This window comes from Marmota flaviventris, chromosome 11 (assembly GCF_047511675.1).
Source record: "Marmota flaviventris isolate mMarFla1 chromosome 11, mMarFla1.hap1, whole genome shotgun sequence".
NCBI classification, from domain to species: Eukaryota; Metazoa; Chordata; class Mammalia; order Rodentia; family Sciuridae; genus Marmota; species Marmota flaviventris.
The window spans coordinates 2,607,840-2,628,939 of NC_092508.1; the positions used below are offsets into that span (position 1 = coordinate 2,607,840).

Consider the following 21,100-nt stretch of genomic DNA (forward strand, 5'->3'; position numbering starts at 1 on the left):
ATAAGAAAGGTCTTGGAAACTGACTGTCCTGTCCATAAGAGGCCTGGGTGGACCTGCACCAGGAGCTGGAGCTCCTGCGGCCGACCAGTCTACGTCCCCGGGGCAGCTCCAGCGCCTAGCGATGAATGAACAAGAGAGTGAGTTGATGAATGAATGGAAATGCGTGGAGAAAGGATGTCCGCAAGGAGGTTCCCGCGGCCCGGGAGCGCGCCTCCTGCTGGTCGCCACAAATGACAAGCCCCCCCACGGGTCTGGGCTTCCGCGGGGCGCGAGGTGCGCAGGAGCAACTCAGGACCCACGCCAGCTCCCCCGCGCCGCAGTGGTACGCGCCACTCGGAGCTCTGCGAGCCGCCGGCTGCGGGACGCCTTGAATGGAAGGTGCCGAGGCCGGAAGTGGAAAGGACCACTCGGGCGGACCAGTGGGTGGCACAAGCGTGACGCGTCTTCATTGAGGAACCGAAGCCATGAACATGGAGTTCCATGTGCGTCTTATGTAAAGTGAGCGACGGGCGCCGCCACCAATGGGCGTGCGGCGCTCGCAGGCCCGGCCTCCCAGATATGCAGATGAGGCGGCGCCACGGCCAATGGCGGGCGCGAGGGGCGGGCACGGCGCGCGCGGTCACGTTTTCCACTATGTGACAGCAGCGGTCGGCGCGGCGGCTGCGGCGGCGGCGCGGCGGCTACTGGCTGCTCTGGGGGGCGGCGGGCGCGGGCCGGGCAGACGGAACGACGGGCCGACCAGGGGACGACAGATGGCGGACGCGGCGGGGCGGTGAGTGGCGCGGCTTGCCAGGCGGGTGTACGGTCGCGGCAGCGGCTCGTCGCTTACGTAACCGCCGCGGGCCGGGCGGGCCACAGGCTGGCGGGCGCGGCGACGGCTCCCAAGGCTTTCGGGGCCGCTTGACGCCCTGGGCCGAGAACGGCCTTGGGAAGGGGTGTGCAGATCTTCGGCCTTACCCAAAATGCAGACGGTGACATTAACACGCACCAAAACTCTGCGAGGTAGGTACTAGTATTCCCGTTTGGCAGATAAGAAACTGAGGTCCAGAGAGGTCAGGCAACTTGCCTAAAGACACAGCTACTGAGTGACTGCTACACCAGACTGTGGTTCTTTGAATGATTTCCTTTAGGAACCAACTCTGCCCCCACCCTTGACCCCATAGGGGAGGAAGAAGGAACCCAGAGTCAGTTCAGCTGTCCCTGGAGACGGCCACCTGGGAAGCTGGCTTCCTGCTCCCAGGCCATGGGTGAGCGTGGTCCAGGAGTGGTGAGCAGAGACAAGAAAGCCAGGCCTGGGAATCCTGAGGGAGACCCCCTGACCTTTACCCAGTTTGCCCTGTCCTGGGCCACTGTGTATTTATTCCTTCTCCCCAGAATGGATGGGGCCCACTTTGAGGTGAAGGAGTCACGTCATCCTTGTGGGGAGTGCCTGGGCTGCCAAGTACAGGCACGGAGGGGCGGGCGGTGGCCTGCTCCCTCTCCAGGAAGGCCAGGGTAAAGGATGACAGCTTGGTTGCCAGGGTTTCTCTAAGCCACACAGAAGGAACCAGTTTGGAGAGCTGATTCATACTCAGAGAACAAGGGAGGCAGAAGGCTCCTTGGAAATCAGCCAGGGCAACCCCTCGGCTTGACAGAAGAAGAAACTGAGGCACGCATGCAAAGCAAGCCAGGTGCACACCACGGCAGGCCCAGGCCCCTTGGGGTCTTCCTATCACCCTGGGTCAGCGTGCCCTCCAGAGGGGCAAGAGGCCTGAGATTGGGTCCTGGGTCCTGAGAGGGCTGGTGCTTGGGAGGAGAGCTTCGGCTCCCCAAATGTTTAGAGCCCCCCGAGAGTCACCATGGCAGGACCCTCCTGGCACAGCCAGTTCACTGATCTCCCTTATTTGAAGGGGGTCCCCACCCTAGCCCACCTGGGCTTCCTGGTCCCAGGCTGAGTGTGGCTAAGAAGGACACAGGACTGTCTGAAGGCTGTGACTGGAAGCGGTTTTTAAGCATAGAGCTAATCACTTTTTGTGAGTCGTGGATTATAATGGAACATGGGACTTCTTTTTTTTCCTAAGTGGTAGCTTGTGTCCTGCCGTGTAGGGATGGTGCTGTGGGTGTTCACAGACGTCTGACACTGTCACCTTAATGTGGTTCATTGATACAGAACTAGTGCAGCCCCAGCTTTCTGTCGATACTAGAGCGCGGGCAGAGACCTGTGCCAGCCGTCTGGCTGCTGCTGGGTGACTGAGTTCTGCCCTAGGCCTAGGTTTCCTCATCTGCTTGGGGAGCCTTGAATTAGGCAGTCTCCAAGGTCCACTTTGACTCCAGGGTTTTAGGTTCTTGTCACCCTAGGGATGATTTTCCCAGGAGAGGTTTCTGGCCCACGCCTGCTTTGGGGTCATGAGATGCCCCCGTGAGGCTATCTGCTGTGCTTAGAAGGTGGTAGGAGAGGCTCCTCTCATCTGTGCTGCTTCTCTCGCACACCGAACTTTCTGGGAGGCAGGCCTGTTGTTAGTGATGATGCAACTTCAGCAGGCCTCACAGACCGCAGGGCTGCAGCTCAGGAAGGTCACTGGGTGTCTGGCAGGACCTCTTAGCGAGTAGTCAAAGAAAGAGCAGCGTGCCAGACTTTGCTCTTTCTTTGGAAAATCACCATATTCCATGAAGTCAACTGGAAACTCAGCCCCACTGTGTGCAGAAACCTCTGTGCCCTGCCCTTGTGGGAAGCGGCCCACCTGAAGACCCCGGGGAGAACCAGCAGTGCAGACTGGGCTCTGCTGGTCCCCCCCTGGGCCCAGAGCGTCCCTCCTGGGACCTGGCCCTCCTTTAAGTTTTTATGCTCATTGTACGCACGTTCATAGCAAAGGAGTCCCTGTGTTCCCAAGCCTAGAGCAGACAGGGAGCAGCAAGGGAGCAGCAGTGCTGGGGACAGGCCAAGACCACAGGGTGACCCAAGCAGCCAGCCGTGCTATGGCCCCCCTGCAGCCTTGAAGGGCTCCACATGCTCTCCCTAGGGGTGACGGAAGAAATCAGGACCTGTTTGCTTCAACGCTGGGTAGAATAAGAACAGCTGAGTTACATGAGAAACAAATGCCTAGTCTCCCTAGAACCCACCAACTCGCAGTCCCTGAACACAGAGGCCTGGGGGCCGCTACTTTGCATTATTATGGTTTTAAAAGCATGCAGGAGAGCCCCAGGGAGGCCTGGACAATGCCTCTCCCCTGTGCCTTCTTCCCCTCCATATTTGGATAGCCCTGGTCGCAGTTACTCAACCGTCTCCATGGAGAACACAGCTGTTTATTTATCAGGACAAACATTTTCTCCAGATTACAGCAGTCTGGCCTCAGGGAGTTGGCTTCTACCAGGAAGTAGAAAACATGTTCTAATATTTGGGGTTGTAAATGCCGCAGGGCTTGCAGACGCTCAGCACAAGCTGTCTGAGCCTGTTATGTAATGCTGGAAAGCAGGCGGAGTGGGCCGGCTCTGAGAAGCCAGAAGGCTAGTGGGCTTCTGGGATTGGGCTGGGGGCAGGGATGGAGGCGGAGGCTGGTCACAAGGGTGTGTTCAGTTCAGGGACATGCATCCTGCTCTGACCTTACAATCTACATATCTGCACTTCCATCTCAAAGAAGTGATCACATAAGTTGCTGAAGTGTTGGCTGAGCTCTGACTTCACCAGCAGTTCCTATCGGGCAGGGACTGGCAGGAGAATCCCCTGCGCCGTGCGCGGGAGGCTGGAGCTGGCCCGATGCTCCAGTTCTTTTTGTTTAACTATGTATCCTGGTGGTGGTTGGGAGGAAGAGGTGGCTGCAGGCCTGAGGTCAGGTATGGATGGCCATGAGACTTAAAGGGCAGTGCCCTGAGCCCAGGAACCCAGCAGCCAGCATCAGCAGCTGATACCCCAGGGTCCCCCCTTCCCCTCCCCTCCAGATCCTGACCTCATCCCTGACTGTGCTTTCTTAATCGCCTCTGTCTGGTCACGGATGTGGCCAGATGACCTGGTCAGGGTGCAAGCCCAGCTTCTTAGTCTGACCATTGTTTGGGGGTAGAACCAGCGGGGGTGTGTGTGTAAAGAGGGCATTAAGGGACCTCTTGGGCTGGCAGCCAGCCAGCCCTTTCTCAGCCAGGCTGGCCTCTACCCCATTGCACCCCCTTAGAGAGCACCCCCACCCGGGTCTGGCAGTGTGGCCCCGGTAGTACTGGGGACACATTTGTAAGTCTGCTTGGACCAGCAGGTCGGTTCTGCCAGCTTGGAAAAATGAGGTGGGTCCATTTGAGAGCGAGAATAACAGGCTTCAGCCCATGGTCTGGTCTGTTGTTCCCGCTTTGGCCAGGCTTGCCCGGCCCTCTCTGCAAAAAGATGCACCCTTCCCCTCAGGTGATCTCGTGGCACCAACGAACCCTATTCACACAGGTTCCCAGGGACTGGAACCTGGGGGCAGCCTGGAGCCCCAGGAGCTCATGCAGAGCCCGGGGCAGTGTAGGGTGCTACAGGCAGCTCCGTTGCCTGGGGGGTGGGGTGTCCCTGAACTCTTAGTCCTTTAAACCAAGCCAGAGACAGCTCCCTGCCAGTGAACTCTCTCTCTCTCTCTCTCTCTGTCCTTTAAATCATCTTTGTGGTCCAGCTGTTTCTCTAGTTACTCAGGTACTTTCTTAGGTTTTTTTTTTCCCCTTAATCCCAGTCACCTATAAGAGACAGGAACTTTGTTTTAGAACTTTTTTTTTTTTTGGTTCTGGGCATTGAACCCAGACCTCTCTACTACTGAGAACATCCCCAAGCCCTTCTTATTTTATATTTTGAGGCAGGGCCTCCCTAAATTGCTGAGGCTAGCCTTGAACTTGGGATCCTCCTGTCTCAGCCTCCTGAATCTTGGGATTAAAGGCATGGCCACTGTGCCTGACAAGCATGAACAATTATCCCCATTTTAGAGATGAGGAAATAAGGCACAGAAAGATTACACACCCAGGAAGTAGTGAACCCAGCTGAACCCTGGCCCTCCAGGGCCATTCACTCACCTGCCCTTCCTTCCTCTGCCGCCTTCCTAACCCTCTCACAGCAGAAAGGACAGACTTCCTTCCCATCTGGAGGGGGGCTGTGGGGATGAGGTGGGGGTCCAGGATGTTCAGGGGTCGGGAGTGCACAAAGCCCTCAGCACCCCTGGACAGCCCCTTAGCCGCTCCAGGAACCTCAGTGAGAGCCCGAGGAAGACCTTTGCTGGCCCCTCATGCCACCCTGCAGTCCCCTGCGTGTCAGGCAGACCTGGTGCTCAGGACTCTCCAGCAGGGCCCATCTCACTTGAGTAAAGCCCCCGCAGGCAGGTTGCTGCATCACCTGCCCATCACCTCCTGCCCTGGCACGGCTCCAGCCTTGTCCACCCTTCCCAAAGTCTGGGCACTGGCCTGCCTGGGGACCCTGTGCTTGCCGTCCTCTGCCTAGAGCGTCCCCTCTCCAGCTGCCCACGCTCTTGGTCTGTCAGCTGAGTCCCCTTGACACCGACTCTGGATGAACCTTAAATGTCCGAACTTTACTGGGACGTACAATCACAGGGTGGCCAGAGGGAAGTAACAGAAATAAGGGGGAAGCCCTCGTTGGTGGCACACAGGTGACACCCTCCTGAGATGATGCCTCGCCTCATAAAATACCCAGTTGGCCACTCAGCACCTTGGAGCCTCATCAGAAGGCTGTCCAAAAAGAAAGGCAAAGCGAAGGGATGGGGGGGCGCTGCCCCCAGCCCTGGCTCCCCGCAGTCCAGGTGCTCTCAGAGCGAGCTCCTTCCCTGCACTTCCTCGTGGGGCCTTTGGTGGCAGCTGGGGAGCAAGGCCACCTCAGGGTGTGGGGCTCCACCCTAGTCCTTGTGTGGTGGAAGGAGCCAGGGACTCTGGCACTGCAGGTGTGAGGCCAGGAGGCCCCTGGGTGTCCCCAGGTTGGGAGGAGCAGTGGCTGCAGACTCAGGTACAAGGTCTTGCCAAGTAGCTCCTGCACGCAGGGCACCACACTCCCCGCCCTGCGCCCTCCTCCGGTGTCCTGGCTGCTGCCTGCTTTGCTGGTTTCCCCTTCGCACCCAGAAATACCTGTGTGCTCCAGCTCCTCTTGCCTTTCTGTGACCCACTAGAAGGTCAGCCCAGGGGCAGGAGTGTGCCCACTGCACCTGCGCGGCTGGCCTCAGCGCTGCAGGCAGGCGTAGGAGGCAGTGCCTGGGGCATGCCCTGGCCTTTGTAGCGTCCTTCTGGTGGTTCACATCTCGTCTTCCCACTCACTGTCCTCTGTGCCAGTGCACCACAGTCTGTGGCATCTTGGGCTTTACGCCTGCAGCGGCATCTGCCAGGTCCGTGGTCCAGCAAGGAGCACCCAGTGCTCTTGCCCTTGTGCAGCTTGTGCTCTGGAGGGGACAAACAGAGCAGGGACGAGAAGGAGCCACGGTGACGTGGCGATGGGGGTGTCTGCAGGAGAATGCCATGGGCATGAGGGAGCAGCACATGCAGAGCCCCAAGGTCAAGGTCAAGGTCAAGGGCTGGAGGAGGATGCGAGACCAGAGGAGGGCAGACCTCAGAGCCGGGCTCTGAGCACCTGCCTGGTGGTCGTGAGCTAGTGCTCCTTCCACCAGAATCGCTCCTCCTGGAGCCGAGCGGTGGAGGCAGGAGCCCAGCTGGGAGCTGAGGCTGGGCCCAGGGCCAGGGCAGTCGTGTGGCTGGTGGCCTGATGGCTGCAGGCAGCTCCTACAGCGGCACTTCCAGGCCTTGCACCCCACACGGTGCTCACATAGCTTGTGCACAGGGACGGGAATTTCTGTGTGCTGGACAAGTGGGGTGGGTGCCCTCAAGTCCCCCCAGAGAAGCTCTGGGACACACTCTGAGCACCGAGGCTGGCGTCCTTCCTCACTAGCACACCTCGGACCTGCTGGTAAACAGTCTCTTCCTCTGAACTCTTTTAATGCTGTTGGGCTGTGCACCTCCCACAAGTTCACATGTTTTTGGGGCTCCCCTGTGGCAGGGGCTTACAGAATCTGGACTTTGTCCTCCTCTTCTCAAGAGTTAGCAGCCTTCACTCTTTCGTTGAAGTAGTAGAACTTCCACCAAGTGCTAGACGAGGCCAGAACACTAGCCTTGCCTTAACTGAACGATGCTGGTCTTTTGGACATAATGACTCCAGATACTGAGCTCCAGCTGTGTGCACCCAACACCCAGCGTCCCTGGCTGAGCCTCCTCCCTCTCCATCTGTGTCCTCTCAAAGCTACACGTGGACGTTCACTTCTGGGCACCGCACACCAGAAGAGATGTGCAGGAGCGCTGCGCCTCTGCCTCCCTCCAAGGCCACCTCTTGTTCCTGTTTGATGCTGGTGGCTTTTTCTTCTCTTCCTGAAAATATGAGTCACATCAGGATGGTGGCCACTGTCATTTTGCCTGGTGCTCATGGCGTCATCAGCTCAGGACGGTTTCTTCACGGGCGTCCTTCATAGTGGTTTCTGTCTCCGTGTCCTGTGCCCGTGTCTTTCGGAAAGGACCGTTACCTGTAGTGTCCTGATTGCTTGGCCGTCTCCTTCATTCCCGTCCCTGGGCCTCGACCATGCGGGTGGCGTTTTCGCCTCAGCCTGTGGCCCTTCTCCTCCTTCCTTGCTTGCGTCATTGAGCCCGTCTTGTCGTGAGCTCCTGTCCAGGAGGGGAGGGGCGCAGTGCTGTCCCCAACGTGCCATCTCTTCCTCCTGCTGTGCGTCTTCTCAAGCACCCTGTGTGGCTCTTGCCTGTGCCTGTGAACTAGACAGGCCTCCTCAGCCCGCTGGGTTCTCCCCACGCCTGGGCAATTCCACAGGAGGTGCTGGCGAGGGAAGGCGCTGGGGCTCAGTGGCTGCTGGGGGGGTCGGCGTACCTGCTGGGCCTGGGCCTCCTGGTGCCCTCTCCACCCCACCAGCCTCACCTCACCCTCAGCTGGTCTGCAACTTGCCATGTGGGATGGCCAAGATTGTCGAACCCAGCTGCTCCATGTCACCTGGGTAGATTATAAAATGCAGCTCCTGGGCCCTGCGTCCCATTTGACATGACTGTGTGCTTCCCAGAGCGTCGCCCCTGCTGGCTGGTGGCTACTGGTGTTCTTGTCTGCCTCCCATAGGCCCTGGGTGCCTCGGTGTTGGGCTGAGGGTCCAGTGCAGCTGGCCCCAGGTGGGTGCTCAGGACACAGGAGGAGGTGGAGGAGTGGGCATGGTCCATCTCCACTGCTGCTGTTCCAGGTGGATGTGCAGGAAGGTGCCAGGGGCTGCGTCCCTCGCTGGCCCCTGCGGTCATCCCCTGCAGTCACCCCCTGCGGTCACCCTGCATACTCTTCTTAATGCTTGGGAACGTGCCTGTCTTTGCCAGCTTCGTTTTGGAGCCCAACATGAATGGATTTGCGGAATTTTCCCCCAGCACCAGTGACCCCTCCAAGGAGCTCCTGGACCCCCAGCCAAGCCAGGCCTTGCTCCAGGAAGATGTGGACATGAGCAGTGGCTCAAGTGGGAATGAAAACTGCTCCATGGGGCGGGACTCACAGGGCAGCGACTGCGAGGACAACGGGAAGGAGCTGGGGATGCTGGTGGAGCCCGCCAACACCCGGGAGAGGTCAGTCAGCCGCAGGCCACGCACCCGTGGCTGTCTCTGTGTGTCTCATCGCCCTGTGATTGGGTCGATTTCGCACCTTTCAGTCATGGTGTGCGAGTTTTTCAAGGTTTCTGAAAATCCTGTTAACGCAGAGTTATTAAAATGAACTGGGTGCATTCCTCCTCACAGAGACAGCCGCTGTCATCAATATATTTCTCATGTTTGATGACAGCAGACACCAGGGACAGGAGCTCTGGGAGGGGCAGCCAGCGGCCAGCCCCCCACATGGGAGACGCACAGGCCCTCTGCCCTGGTTCCCTCCTCTCGGCCGGCCTGGTGTCTGCAGGTGCCGTGCTGTCATCTCACCTGTCCTTCCTTCTGCCCTCCTCCTTTTCTCCTGGGGATAGAACCCAGGGCCTTGGTGTGCCAGGCAGGCGCTCTGCGACTGAGCCACCCCACCTCATGATGTAACCCTCTCTTGCCACGGTGTCACGGGGCCTGTTTCCTCCGGTTGCAGGGAGGAAGCGGGGAGGCACACGGCTGCTGGGTTTGGTTTACCTCTGGCTTCTGCAGCCCTGGTGCCTTTGGCCTTGCAGTGACAGAGCCCCAGGGCAGTGCCCCCACCCTCCCCTGCCCAGTGGCCAAAGGTGAGGCCTGCCAGAACCCCCAAAGGACACTTGTTAGAGGAGTCTAAAGACTTGACACTGGAGGTCAGGCCTGGGGGTGACGGGGCTCCTCCAGGCTCTGCACGACCATGCCCTGTGCACTGGGTGCTCCCTGGCTACCCAGGCACCCGGTGTCCCTGTGGCTTCTCTGTGTGGGCTACACGCGGAGCCCCTCCCAGCTCTACTCTGAGCCAACCTTGCCTGCGTGCTGCGCAGCTCATCAGGAACGTTCTTCCCTCTTTGGGGATATTTGGAACAAATTATCCTCCTCATGCGCACACGCATTTGTAAATCACCTCTGGGACAAATCCTGCTCTTAATCCTGAGCATGGAGGCCCACCGTGGCTCAGGGCCTGGTTTCCATCATTCTCTCTGCCCTCTGCCCCATCGGCTTTGTCCAGGTGTCCAGTCTGCCTCTCACCTCTTCATCTTGCATGAAGACCCTTCTCACAAATTCTCCTTCCTCTTCTCTGAGCTCATGGTTCACATTCACGTCCAGGAAGCCACTCACTGTCCTCTGTCATCCCCACCATGTAGTTCTTTTATCTGTGGGACAGGCAAGGGGCACAGCCCACTGACAAGGTCTGCTCCTTCAGACTGTGGGCTGGCCAGCAGCCCTTCCTGTGAAGGTGAAGCCTCGTGGTAGCTGGAGGGGCTCCGGCACTCACAGGCTCAGGGCAGCGGTGTCACCAGGGCAGCCACCTCCCAGCAGACCACTTGGCACTTCTGCAAGCACTTGTGGTTGTCATGACTAGCAGATGTGGTGGCCATGGAGGGTAGGCCAGGGACCACTGAGCCCCCGCAGGGCCTCCAGGAGCTCCCCAGGCCATGGTTCCTAGGGAAGGACTGTGGGAAGCTCACAGGGACCTCTGTTTCCTGGCTCCACAGCAGCGAGCAGCCTGCCAAAGCGGACACACACCGAGAGCTGGTAAGAACGCTGAGAGAGCTGAAGGTCCACCTCCCCGCGGACAAGCAGGCCAAGGGCAAGGCCAGCACCTTGGCGACCCTGAAGTACGCCCTGAGGAGCGTGAAGCAGGTGAAAGGTAGGCTGCTCGACACCTCCACTCTCCGCTGGGACACGAGGTTTGAACCCAGGTTTTACCTCAGGTGTGTCACCTTTCTGACACTCCCTCCTGAAGTAGCAGAAGGAAATCATAAAATCGTGGGGAAGCTCAACGGAACCTCGCTCCTGGAAGTTTCCTGTGGTGGTGGTGGTGGGCTTTCAGAGGGGAGAAGCAGGTAGGGCAGGAGACATCTGTGTGCCACAGCCAGCGGTGCTGACCTGGGCTGCGTCAGGCCCGTGCAGGAGAGTCCAGTGTCTTCTAGACTCTGACGGGGAGGTGGTGTTGGGATCATGGCTTGAGTCCAGGAAGATTGTCACCTGCAGTTTGTGAGCTGCCAAGGGCCAGAATACAGTCAAAGCAAAGCACCTCTCAGCCTTTTGCTGAGGATCTGCCACCTACAGGTGTAGGTGTGAAGGGCATCACCAGATCTCAGAGCTGTACAGGATGTGAAGGGCATCACCAGATCTCAGAGCTGCTCATTTCACGGACTCAGGTGACGCACTCCCTGTTTACTTAAAAATGTGTAAATTTCTGCCCTTGTGGTCATTTCAACCAGGAAGGAGGGAGGCAGGGCAGAGGGCCACCATCATAAGCACATGGTCATGGGGGCCTCCAAAATGTAGGTCCTGTTCCCGTTTATACACGTTTGGACTTTATATCAGAAAATAGAATATGAGGGCTGGGGTTGTGGCTCAGTGGTAGAGCACTTGCCTGGCGCTAGGTTCAATTCTCAGACCACATAAAAATAAATGAATCAAATAAAGGCATTGTGTCCATCTACAACTAAAAATATTTTTTTAAAAAAGTAAAGAAATTAAATATGAAAGAGCTTTTAAAACTGGCCGTTGATGAATAAAACTAAGACTTTTGTGTGAGAACATTGCGGAGCTCCTCGGGGGTGCAGTGCAGGGGTCCCTGACACCTGCTGCAGGTCCCATAAACATACCACCAAGTCCAGATGCTCCCAGCCCCAGCCCTCCAGTCAGCCTGTGCTCCTCTGGCTCTTCCCACGCTGGGCCTTCCATCAGGCGGGGTCCTCGTCTCTGGGTCTCAAGTGGCTGCAGGTGCCTCTGTCTCTAGGACAGTCAGGAAATGCTGTGTAAGTGCTGGGCACCAGCTGTTGGACCTCAGGCCTGATAGCCAGCAGCTCAGCCCAAGGCCCCTGACTGGCTCATCCAAGGATGGCTCCGCTGTAGCTGCTGGTCAGAGAGGCCCAGAAGCCACAGTTCCCCTGCTGGGGATAGTGCTGTGAGTTTCCAGCGTCTAGTTTTCTCCATTGTTAGGAGAGCACTGCAGGAGTCCTAGAAGAAGTGACCACGTGAGCATCCCAAGCTCACAGCCTGGGCTCCCGCTTTGTGTCATAGTGAAACTGCCTGCCCCTGACCCCTGAGGAATCCTTAGCTATGTGGGTCCATCGTAACGAGCAGGCACAGAGTAGCATCTTGCTGGGGCGGGAAGGGAGGCCAGGTGGTGCTGGGTGGAGGTCACTCTATTCCACCTTTGCTCACTGTCATATCTTGTGCTGACAGCCAGGGGACCCTGCGTGTTCACACACGCATCAGACAGAGCGGGCAGCTGAGGCCCAGTGGGGCAGTAGCTCCCTCCTGGTGCTGTCCTGGGCCCGGCACACAGTGAGCAGGGCTTGTTGCCAGCAGCTGGGGGGCGGGGGGCGTCTTTCGGACGCCTTCAAGCTTCACGCTTGGACAGCTTCTGCTGGCAGTTGGCAGGTGGCTGGTGCCTCTGGCCCTGAGCCAGTATAGGAGGCCCCTCTGCCCTCCCACTTGGGCTCCGCTTCCGGGTGTGCCCCTCTGTCCTGCGTCTTCCCCTCCCTGAGCCCGCGGTCTCTTTGTGACAATTAATGTAGTGTCTACGGAGTGAGATTGCTCCTAGTCAGTGCTGGGCAGGCCTGAGACAGCGTGAGGGCACCTGCTGCCCCTGGGCCTGGGCACCGTGGAAGGTGGGGCCCTGGGGCTGCCTGCCTGGGGAAGGGCTCCTGTTCCCGAGGGAGCAGCTGGAGGTGGAGCATCTGCCCGGCCGCTCTGCTCTCAGCTAACGTGTGGGCTGGGTACCTTCCTCCTTGGCATCTGCAGGAACTTAGGAGCTTGGGAGCTTTGCCAAATCGAGAAGTTTCCTACCTTTACAGCAATTCATATCTTGGTTTGAGAGCACACTCAGAAGGTGGAGAAGTGAAAGGCAGGTAACGTGGCCCTGGGTCCAAAGGTCGCATCCCACTGCAGGAAGCCCTGCTCCGTTCCCTGGTCAGACTCCAGAACGCAGCCCTCAGCTTTTGCCTGGAGAGGGAGCTGCTGGGACTCCAGAACGCAGCCCTCAGCTTTTGCCTGGAGAGGGAGCTGCTGCAGCCTGTGGGCAGTGATGCCCAGGGATAGGCCCTGCCCACTGGGTGAGCCAGTGAGGTGGGCTCAGGTGGAGGCGCTCCCGGCTGAGATCCCATTTGCAATCCTTATAGTCGGGTATTGCTACTGCGCCTGCTTTTTTTTTTTTTTTAACCCAGGGACACTGCACCACTAAGCTACATCCCCAGCCCCCTTTTCACCTAGGTAGAGCATCTGATGGACCACGCCGGGGGTCAGATGCAGGGGCTGCCACCACTGTCCCACGTAGAAAAATCAATGTTGCTTCATGATTTAAGGCCCTTCTGGAGAAAGAACTCTGTGCCCATATTATTTTAAATAGCGTATTTCCGAGTGCCTGTCTGGAGATTGCTCCCATTCTCTTGAATGTAGGTATCTACTTTCCTAAAATATACCCCAGTCTCACCTCTGAAAATAAGACGGGGTATCAGTCGCTTTGTAGAGCTCTGTAAGCGAAGGCCTGACGGAGCTCAGGGGAGCACCCAGCACGGCTTGTCAGGGTGTGCGGCTTGGGAGCTCCGTGTCCAGTCACCACTGTCTGCGTCCATCCCACTTGTCACTCGAGGAAAGGACCGTCCCACTGCGAGGGTGTGCCTTCACTGGGCTTCGCCCACTGAGTGCGACCTTGTTTCTCCTGCAGCGAATGAGGAGTATTTCCAGCTGCTCATGTCCAGCGACAGCCAGCCCTGCTGCGCAGGCGTGCCCTCCTACACGGTGGCGCAGGTGGAGGGTGTCACCTCGGAGTACATCCTGAAGAACGCGGTGAGTCCTGCACGGGGCACACAGCAGGGACGTCCATGCCTCTAGAGAGGAGGGTGACGCCGCGGCTCCAGGACGGTGGTGCCTCTCCCCTAAGCTCTGTCCTCATCCCTGGCGGACTCCATCCCGTAGGTCTCCAGTGTCAGAGAAGCCCAGCTGCTCCCACGCTGGGGGTCCGGGTTTTCATGTCCTCAGCATGAGGAGACAGACTTGGTGACTGTCCACTTGCCCAGACTTAGTGGTCCATGTTTTTTTAAGTATTTTTTTTAGTTGCAGATGGACATAAAGCCTTTATTGTATTGGATTATTTAAATCGTGGCCGAGATTCGAGCCCAGTGCCTCACACATGCTGCACCCCCGCCCCAGCCCTGGTCCGTGGTTTTCTGAGCCCTGTGGAGGTGGGCCTGAATGTTGGGGGAGGCAGGTTCTGTGAGACCGGACCGAAGGACCAACGGAGACCCAGCGTGAGCTGGAATCGGGTGAAGCTGGCCTCAACAGGGCTCCCTCATCCTTCCCATCCCCTTCCTCCAGCCTAACCACCAGGGAGCCTGTCACGGAGCCCTGAGGGCCAGGTGGCTCCTGTGCAGAGCCCCAGAGCCCCAGCAGACAGGCCGGTGAGCAGAGAGGAGGGCTGCCTCTCCACCTTCCAGGTCACCCCACATAGGCTCCAAGAGCTCCATGTCCCAGCCAGTGGAATGCCTGGCACTGCCAGGGTGCCGGCCACCTGGGTTGCTTCTATGGGGCATTGCTGTGTTGTTTCAGATATCATGGTGACCCCAACAGGGGCACAGGGAAACAGAGCTGGGCTGGCCAGGGCCGAGGCCCAGAGACCCCACCTGGCTGCCCCAGCCAGCTCACTCTAGTCTGACGGCCCCCAGTCTGACCAACTGTCCGGTCCTGTCTGGCTGTGGTCACTGGGGTCATATTTTTCCTTTTCAGGATATGTTTGCTGTGGCCATGTCTCTGGTCACTGGGAAGATCCTGTACATCTCTGACCAAGTCATGTCCATCTTCCGCTGTAAGAGAGATGCCTTTGGGGATGCTAAGTTCGTGGAGTTCCTGGCGCCCCAGGACGTCAGCGTGTTCCACAGCTGCACCACCCCTTGCAAGCTCCCACCCTGGAGCATGTGCGGCGGAGTAGGTGAGACCTGGGCACTGCTGTGTCCCCGGGGTGGGGGCTGGCTCCTCCTCACCTCTGCGGGGAGAACACCCACGGAGCCTTCCTGGGGCTGCCAGCTGCCCACTCTGCCATAGGAGAATGGTGAAGAGCTCCGTCTCTTCAGAGTAAATTTGGAGAAACAAACAAACAAACAAAAAAAAGTTTTTGTAAATTCTAGAGAGATTTCCAAAAATGGCAGCGTGTTAGAAATAACGTTTTCCCTGGAGCTGGAAGCTGGCTGCGAGGCAGAGGGTGGGGAGACGCGGTGTGTCTGTGAAGCAGCCGTGGTGGCAGCCTGAGAGTCCGGCTGAGGCCCTCTGGGTGCAGACCTCTGGCTCTCTAGGCGTGGCGCCAGGCTCCCTGGCCCGTCAGCGCCCCACCTTTCTTCCCTGGAGCCAGCGTTGGCCTGGCTGCCCGTGGGCCTCTCCTGCCTGCTCCCCTCCAGCCCTCCTCATGCCCATCACCTGTCCCCGCCTGCTGTGGTTTAAGATGAGTTGTCCCCTCTGAAACTACGTTGAGGTTTGTCACTGTGGTAGTGTAAGGTGGGACCATCAAGAGGTGATGGGTCATTGGGAGGAACTGACGCCTTTCCAGGGAGCGAGTTCTTGCTCCCTCCTGCTGTCTCTGCCTGGCCTCCTCTTGCCTTTGCGCTTGCTGCCACCATCTGAAGCAGCACTGATGGACTCACTAGCAGCCAAGCAGATGCTGGCTCCATGCTCTTGAAATTCCCTGACTCCAGAACCGTGAGCTAAAATAAATCTCTCTCCTTCATAAATCACTCAGTCTCAAGTATTTTGTTACAGCAACAGAAAATGGTACCAAGAAGCAAGGCATTATGATATAACAGTTCTTGAAAATAGGAGGACAGCTTTGGAAGTGGGTAGCAGGCAGTGGCTGGAGCAGTTGTGCAGTGCAAGCTGGGAAAGCCTGAGCATCGAGGGCAATGCTGGTGTGGGCCCAGAAGACAAGGCTGGGGGACGGGAGGGCTTGGCCATCCTCTCGTGGGCCTGAGCAGAAGCAGATGAAACGTGCGTGGTGAGGGCTGTCGGGCAAGATCTGGGTGGAGTAAGGACTACCTTACAGGATGGCGAGCGGCCAGAGAAGCAAAGAACTTGGTGGGAGTCTCTTCACACCGCAGCTGGTGGAAAGCCAGAGCCACGGGTGATGAACGGGTGTCTGCAGAGGAAACCAAGCAACAGGCCCTCAGGCGGCCCTGGCCCCGTCCAGCCACCATGTGGGACAAGCAGGGTCCGGATTACCCACAGAAGGGTTCTATGGAAAGGGGAGCGGAGCGGAAAGTTCTCCACCTCACCACATACAAAGTGGAAAGTCCTGCCTGGGACAGCTGAAGAGATCAGAGGGTTGGAGGGACCCAGGGGACATTCACCAGCACAAGGGGAGAAAGTCCCCAAAGATTCCGGACATCTTCCAGAGACCTTGGAGGCTGGCTTTGCAGCAGTGCCCAGAATGCCAGGGCCTGCCTTGCTGGCAGAAGTCCCCTGCCCAGGGCCACCCGGGCCTTTCCTCCCTGCTCCCACTCAGCCCAGGTGCAGCTCCTGCCAAGTCAGGAGAGTGTGAGCGCTAGGCTTTGAAGGTGTCCCCGAGGTGCCAGTTCTGCAGGCGGCAGGAGGGCTAGCAGAGGCTGGACTTCCATAGTGTCCAAGGGTGCCGTGGAAAGCCTTCAGGCCCAGGCAGAAGCCTGCCCCAGAGTCTCCACCAAGCCTGCCCAGTGGAGCATCCAGGCGGAGCCTCCGCCGTGCAACCCCAGCCCAGAGATGTAGAGGCGGCCTGTGCCCAGGAGAGCCCTGGGCATGAGGGAAAGATGATCCTCCAGCTCCACGACCGTCCTGCCATTGGCTCTTGGACTTGCGGGGCCCTGTCTCTCCCTTTGGAATGGCCCACGCACAGCTTCCTTTGGCTTCACGGCTCACAGCTGTGCTTCGGACTTTTGAATCTGCTGGAGCAAGCTATGCTGTGGGACTGAGAGTGGAATGGTGGTTGGTGGCATCTGAGAGGGACTTGAGTTTGGGTGATTTGATGGGTGGTGTGAACATGGGCTGTCCCTCTGAACTGATGCTGAAATTGGACCAGGGTGGTGGTGGTGGTGGTGGAAGGTGGGTCCTTTGAGGGTGGCCAGGTCATGAAGAGGGATCAGTGCTATTTCTGCAGGTGTGAGTCTCTCTTTGGACTGGATTAGTTTCCACAAGAGCCAGGCTGCCTGCATGTTCTGTCTCTTCAGCCCAGGCCCACTTGCCCTTCCATGTTGCCACCATGAGATGATGTAGCACAAGACCCTCGCCAAGTGCTGGCTATGCACCCTTGGACTTCCCAGCCTGAGAACTGAGAGCCAGTTCTTAAGATCAAGTCTCTGTTCTTTATAATGCACCCGGCATCAGGTGTTCTGCGAGCAATGGAAGATGGACTGAGATGCCACCTAAGTTGGGACGGCACTGCAGAGGTGAGGCCAGGTCTCTGTCCTCACTGACCCCACCACCACATTGCCAGCCCGCTCTCCTGCCCTCTCGCTACGGGCTCGCTCCTGCAGTGAAACCTTCTGCACCCGTCCGACTGAATTGGGAAGACTGGGTCTGGAAGGGCTCCGGTGCTCTCGTGTCGCCCCTACAGCCACTGGGCACAGAGGAGGTGTGTAAGAGAGAGGCAAGGCCCGGCCACCTCAGCCTTCCCTGCCACCTGTCACAAGTTTACTGACCAGGGCAGCTAGCCAAAGTCCCTTTGAAGCATGTGTTCCTCAGCATCTGTCTGCCTGTTCCTGATGATGACTTAGCCCCTCATGGACTCTGACTGCCCAGAGCTGGAGTTGAACTGAAGACCAGGAACTCCTGAGGAGCCAGGAGAGGCTCAGAAGAAGTGGACAGGCTGGGAGCTGCCCAGGCTCTCTATCATAGTCCACTGAGCTTCGGCTCTGTCCCTGCACCAGGGCCATCTGCCATTCGTCTGCGGCTTTGGGTCATCCATCTCAGCTCACTCAAGGGCCCTCGGCCCTCTCCCTCACCACCCTGGGTCTAGGATTGATGGGCTCTCTCAGGCTTCAGGATTTCCACCTCCTCCCTATTTCCATTCCACCAGCAAGAGGGCCAGAGAGGCATGTCACCATCATGTCCCCCCCAGCTTGGCGGCTGGCAGCCTCGGACAGATGTGCTGTTTGCTTAGGGATTGCTTCAAACTTTTGGTTTCAGATGTAGTGCTTTCTCTCCAGATTCCAGGCCGACAGCTGTCCCATCATACACTAAAGTTTGCAGTTCAAGTTAGGAGACCAGTCAGGGTGGGGCGGGCACAGAGGAAGATCACCCCGCCTGTGGATTTACAGGGGTGCAGGCCTGCACCTTCTCCTTAGGATGGTGGCAACCGAATTATGAGCTGAATTAGAGAGAAAACCAGGTGAATTCCCAGAGGCCTTTCCAGGCTGGTAATTTTATATCATTTTCCATAACCAGTAATCATCTACTTTTCCTCATTTCTTCTACATAGAGGAAACCTTATATGAAAAATAAAGGTCTACAATTTCCTAAAAATTTCTTGAAGTCCTTATGGAAGTACCCAGTTCTTCATTGCTAATGAGGTTGCACAATTGATCTCATGTATTTACTAGTTTTTTTTTTTTTTTTCTTTTTGTGATGCTGGGAATTGAACCCAGGGCCTTGTGCATACAAGGCAAGCACTCTACCAACTGAGCTACATCCCCAGCCCTTTACTAGATATTTAAAAGTTTAAAGTAAGACAAGATTTTACAAAGTATTGATGTAAGCTTTCAAATTTCCTGAGTTGTTTCTGTTAGAACAGAATATCCCCAAAATATGTAGCTTTGCGGTGCTTAAGGCCATTTGTGTGTGTGTGTGTGTGTGTGTGTGTGTGTAAATAAATGTCGTGTGCCAGGTGTGGTGGTGCACACCTGTAATCACAGTGACACGGGAGGCTGAGGCAGGAGGATTGCAAGTTCAAAGCCAGCCTCAGCAACTTAGTGAGATCCTAAGCAACTTGTCGAGATCCTGTCTCAAAATATAAAAAGGGCTGAGATGCAACTCAGTGGTTAAGTGCCCCTGGGTTCAATCCCTGGTACCAAACAAAACAAAAATGTCATCACACAGTCAGTCTGTCTTCCAGAGCTAAATTGGTGGTGTGCCCGTTGGCAGCGTTATGTAGAAATCTCTGGCTTAGAGGTCTCACTTTGTGCGTGGGCAGATATGCATCTTATTCCTCAGCTCCGTTCTGTTGCTTCTTCTTAGTGGTACTTCTTATGAGAAACAAATGCCCCGTCTGGATTGAGTTGTTAAGGAGGAATGACTTGAGGCTTTTCTTCCCCCAGATTCTTTCACTCAAGAATGCATGGAGGAGAAGTCTTTCTTTTGCCGTGTGGGGTAAGCCTGGTTCCCAACTTTCCTAACTTTGAACGTGGCGTAAGCATTCCATCTTCAGCACCTGCTGAAGGGTTAAGTGGCGTCTGTGGGCTCCCCCGTGTTCCTGCTCCCTGTCCAGGGTGGAGGCTCTGCATGAGCAGGCCCAGCAGGTGCATTCCTGGAAAGTCTACATGAAGCACTTGAATAAGCTGCATTTTAAATATGTGCCAGACTCTGGGAGCACGGCCAGCAGGGGGTGAGTCCTCCTGCTGCTCAGAGCGAGCATCACCCAAACAGATCTGCACCTGCCAGATGTTGCCCAGAAAGCCCACTCCAGGGCCCTGGGAATCCAGGGGCATGCACAGCCTTTGGTCTGCATGTGCATCTTTCTGATCTGAGTTCTCAGTAGGCTCCTGTTCCAAAATAGGGTGACCAAAGGAGTGCAGGGAGGTGTCAGGAGCAACCTGGCCAGACCCTGGTGCCTTTGGGAGGGAATTGGGTCTCAGGACCCCACTTTGGTCTGATTTAAATGCAAATTGCTCAAGAGAAGGGCAGGAAAACTCTGACCTGTCGGAGCATGGACTCTGACCTGCAGTGGGACAGTCACAAGGGAGAAGCCAAGAGCAGGAGCAGGCCAGCCCCTGCTGCCTCCAGCGGGTCCAGGTCTCCCCAAGAGGAGGTGGTGTCACAGCTGGCAGCTTGGCTCGAGTTGCTGGGCATCTAGTTCAGAAGATGACAGAATCGCTGGGACCTGTTCTGGGGCGGGGTGGGGCTCCCCAGCAGGCGGCACTGCTCCTCTGCCAGGGTTCTGAGGCGTGCTGCTGCTCTTCTCCACAGTGTCGGGGAGAACCACGAGAACGAGATCCACTACCAGCCGTTTCGCATGACGCCCTACCTGGCGCAGGTGCAGGAGCGGCCGGGCACCGAGAGCCAGCTCTGCTGCCTGCTGCTGGCAGAGAGGGTGCACTCTGGCTATGAAGGTACAGCCACAGCGAGACGAGGCGCGCGTCCAGTCGGCAGGCCCACCACGGTCACACACAGCGTCTATGGAACTGACTGCCAGCTTGCCCATCTGCCTTGGCATCTCCCCAGCCTGGGCAGCCCCCATCTTCCCCAGCCCACTTATCAGCTGGCTCTCTCCACCCAGTCGAAGGCACCTGGACACTGACTTCTCTCCCCCATGTCCAGGCCGTGGCTGTGTCCCTCTCCCCTCCACGGATGCTCTCTGTCTTTTGTCCACAATATGAGGTCACCCCTGACAGGTCTGAGGCGCTACAACCCTGCATCCTTCCCCCGACGCCCCAGCCTCATGGGTCCCTCTGACAGGCAGTGATAGCACAGCCCACCTCAGGACCCCACGGTCCCTCGACCCCAGGCATCCCTCCCTCCCACCTTGACCTGCATTTCCCCTCCTCCCCACCCGTCTGGCTTCCATGGACAAGCCAGCTTGTGTGATGAGCCCAGCCCGGGACCCAGCATGTCCTGACACCCAGGCCCCTGCCTCCCATGACAGTCCAGTCATCCCGCCGGCTGCCTCACCAGTAAATGGCTCCCGAGGCCACTGTGCCCCAAAGCGGGATCCCCATCCCTCCCTCAAAGCCCAGAGGACCCAGGGTGTCATTCCACCTTCTTGTGGTCCCTCTTCAGCAACTGCTTTGTGACACTGTAGTCCTCATAGGTCCTCACTGTGGAGATTCAGACCCCTGGGAGGCAGGTGCCCTCTGTAAGGAAGCTGAAGGGATCCAGTTCTAGCCCCATGACATGATCTTCTCTTGGTGTTTAATGATGACTTTTCCTTTTTTTTTGGTTATCAGTGGTCACTCTACCACTGGGCCGCATCCCCAGCCATTTTTTATTTTTATTTTGAGGTTCTTGCTAAATTCCTGAGGCTGGCCTCAAACTTTAACTCCTCCCTCCTCGGCCTCCCAAGTAGCTGGGATCACAGGTGTGGCCACCCAGCTGGCTAAGGATGACTTTTGCAAAACAGCTCTTGGTGTGATAGAAGGTGTCTTAAGTGTGTGGCTTTCTGGGCGTGGCTGTAGCTCAGGGGCAGAGCACTTATCTAGCTTGTGAGGTTCTGGGTTCAAACCTCAGCACAGCAAAAATAAAAATGAACAGTACGTGACTTTCTTCAACAAGTCCCATGTATCCTTCCAAATACACAATAAGGATT

General features: G+C 57.3%; 1 protein-coding gene and 1 non-coding gene across 4 annotated transcripts in view; one reads left to right on the forward strand and one right to left on the reverse strand.

Annotated features, from left to right (window-relative positions):
- The first annotated feature begins 648 nt into the window (after positions 1-648).
- The window catches only part of Per2 (period circadian regulator 2), a 39,427-nt gene continuing 18,975 nt past the window's right edge, over positions 649-21,100 (forward strand). Inside the window, exons 1-7 of one of the 3 annotated variants that reach the window (XM_027951745.3) lie at positions 649-772; positions 8,335-8,574; positions 10,107-10,261; positions 13,295-13,416; positions 14,353-14,554; positions 18,897-18,948; positions 19,765-19,907. In XM_027951745.3, the coding sequence (XP_027807546.3) occupies positions 753-772; positions 8,335-8,574; positions 10,107-10,261; positions 13,295-13,416; positions 14,353-14,554; positions 18,897-18,948; positions 19,765-19,907 (934 nt within the window). In that variant the 5' untranslated portion in view covers positions 649-752. The remainder of the gene's footprint in view (positions 773-8,334; positions 8,575-10,106; positions 10,262-13,294; positions 13,417-14,352; positions 14,555-18,896; positions 18,949-19,764; positions 19,908-21,100) is intronic. The other 2 variants (XM_071619506.1, XM_071619507.1) reach the window with 2 other exon arrangements.
- On the reverse strand, positions 18,203-18,276 carry Trnat-ugu (transfer RNA threonine (anticodon UGU)). Its single transcript has one exon. It is a non-coding gene; the product is annotated as a tRNA-Thr (tRNA).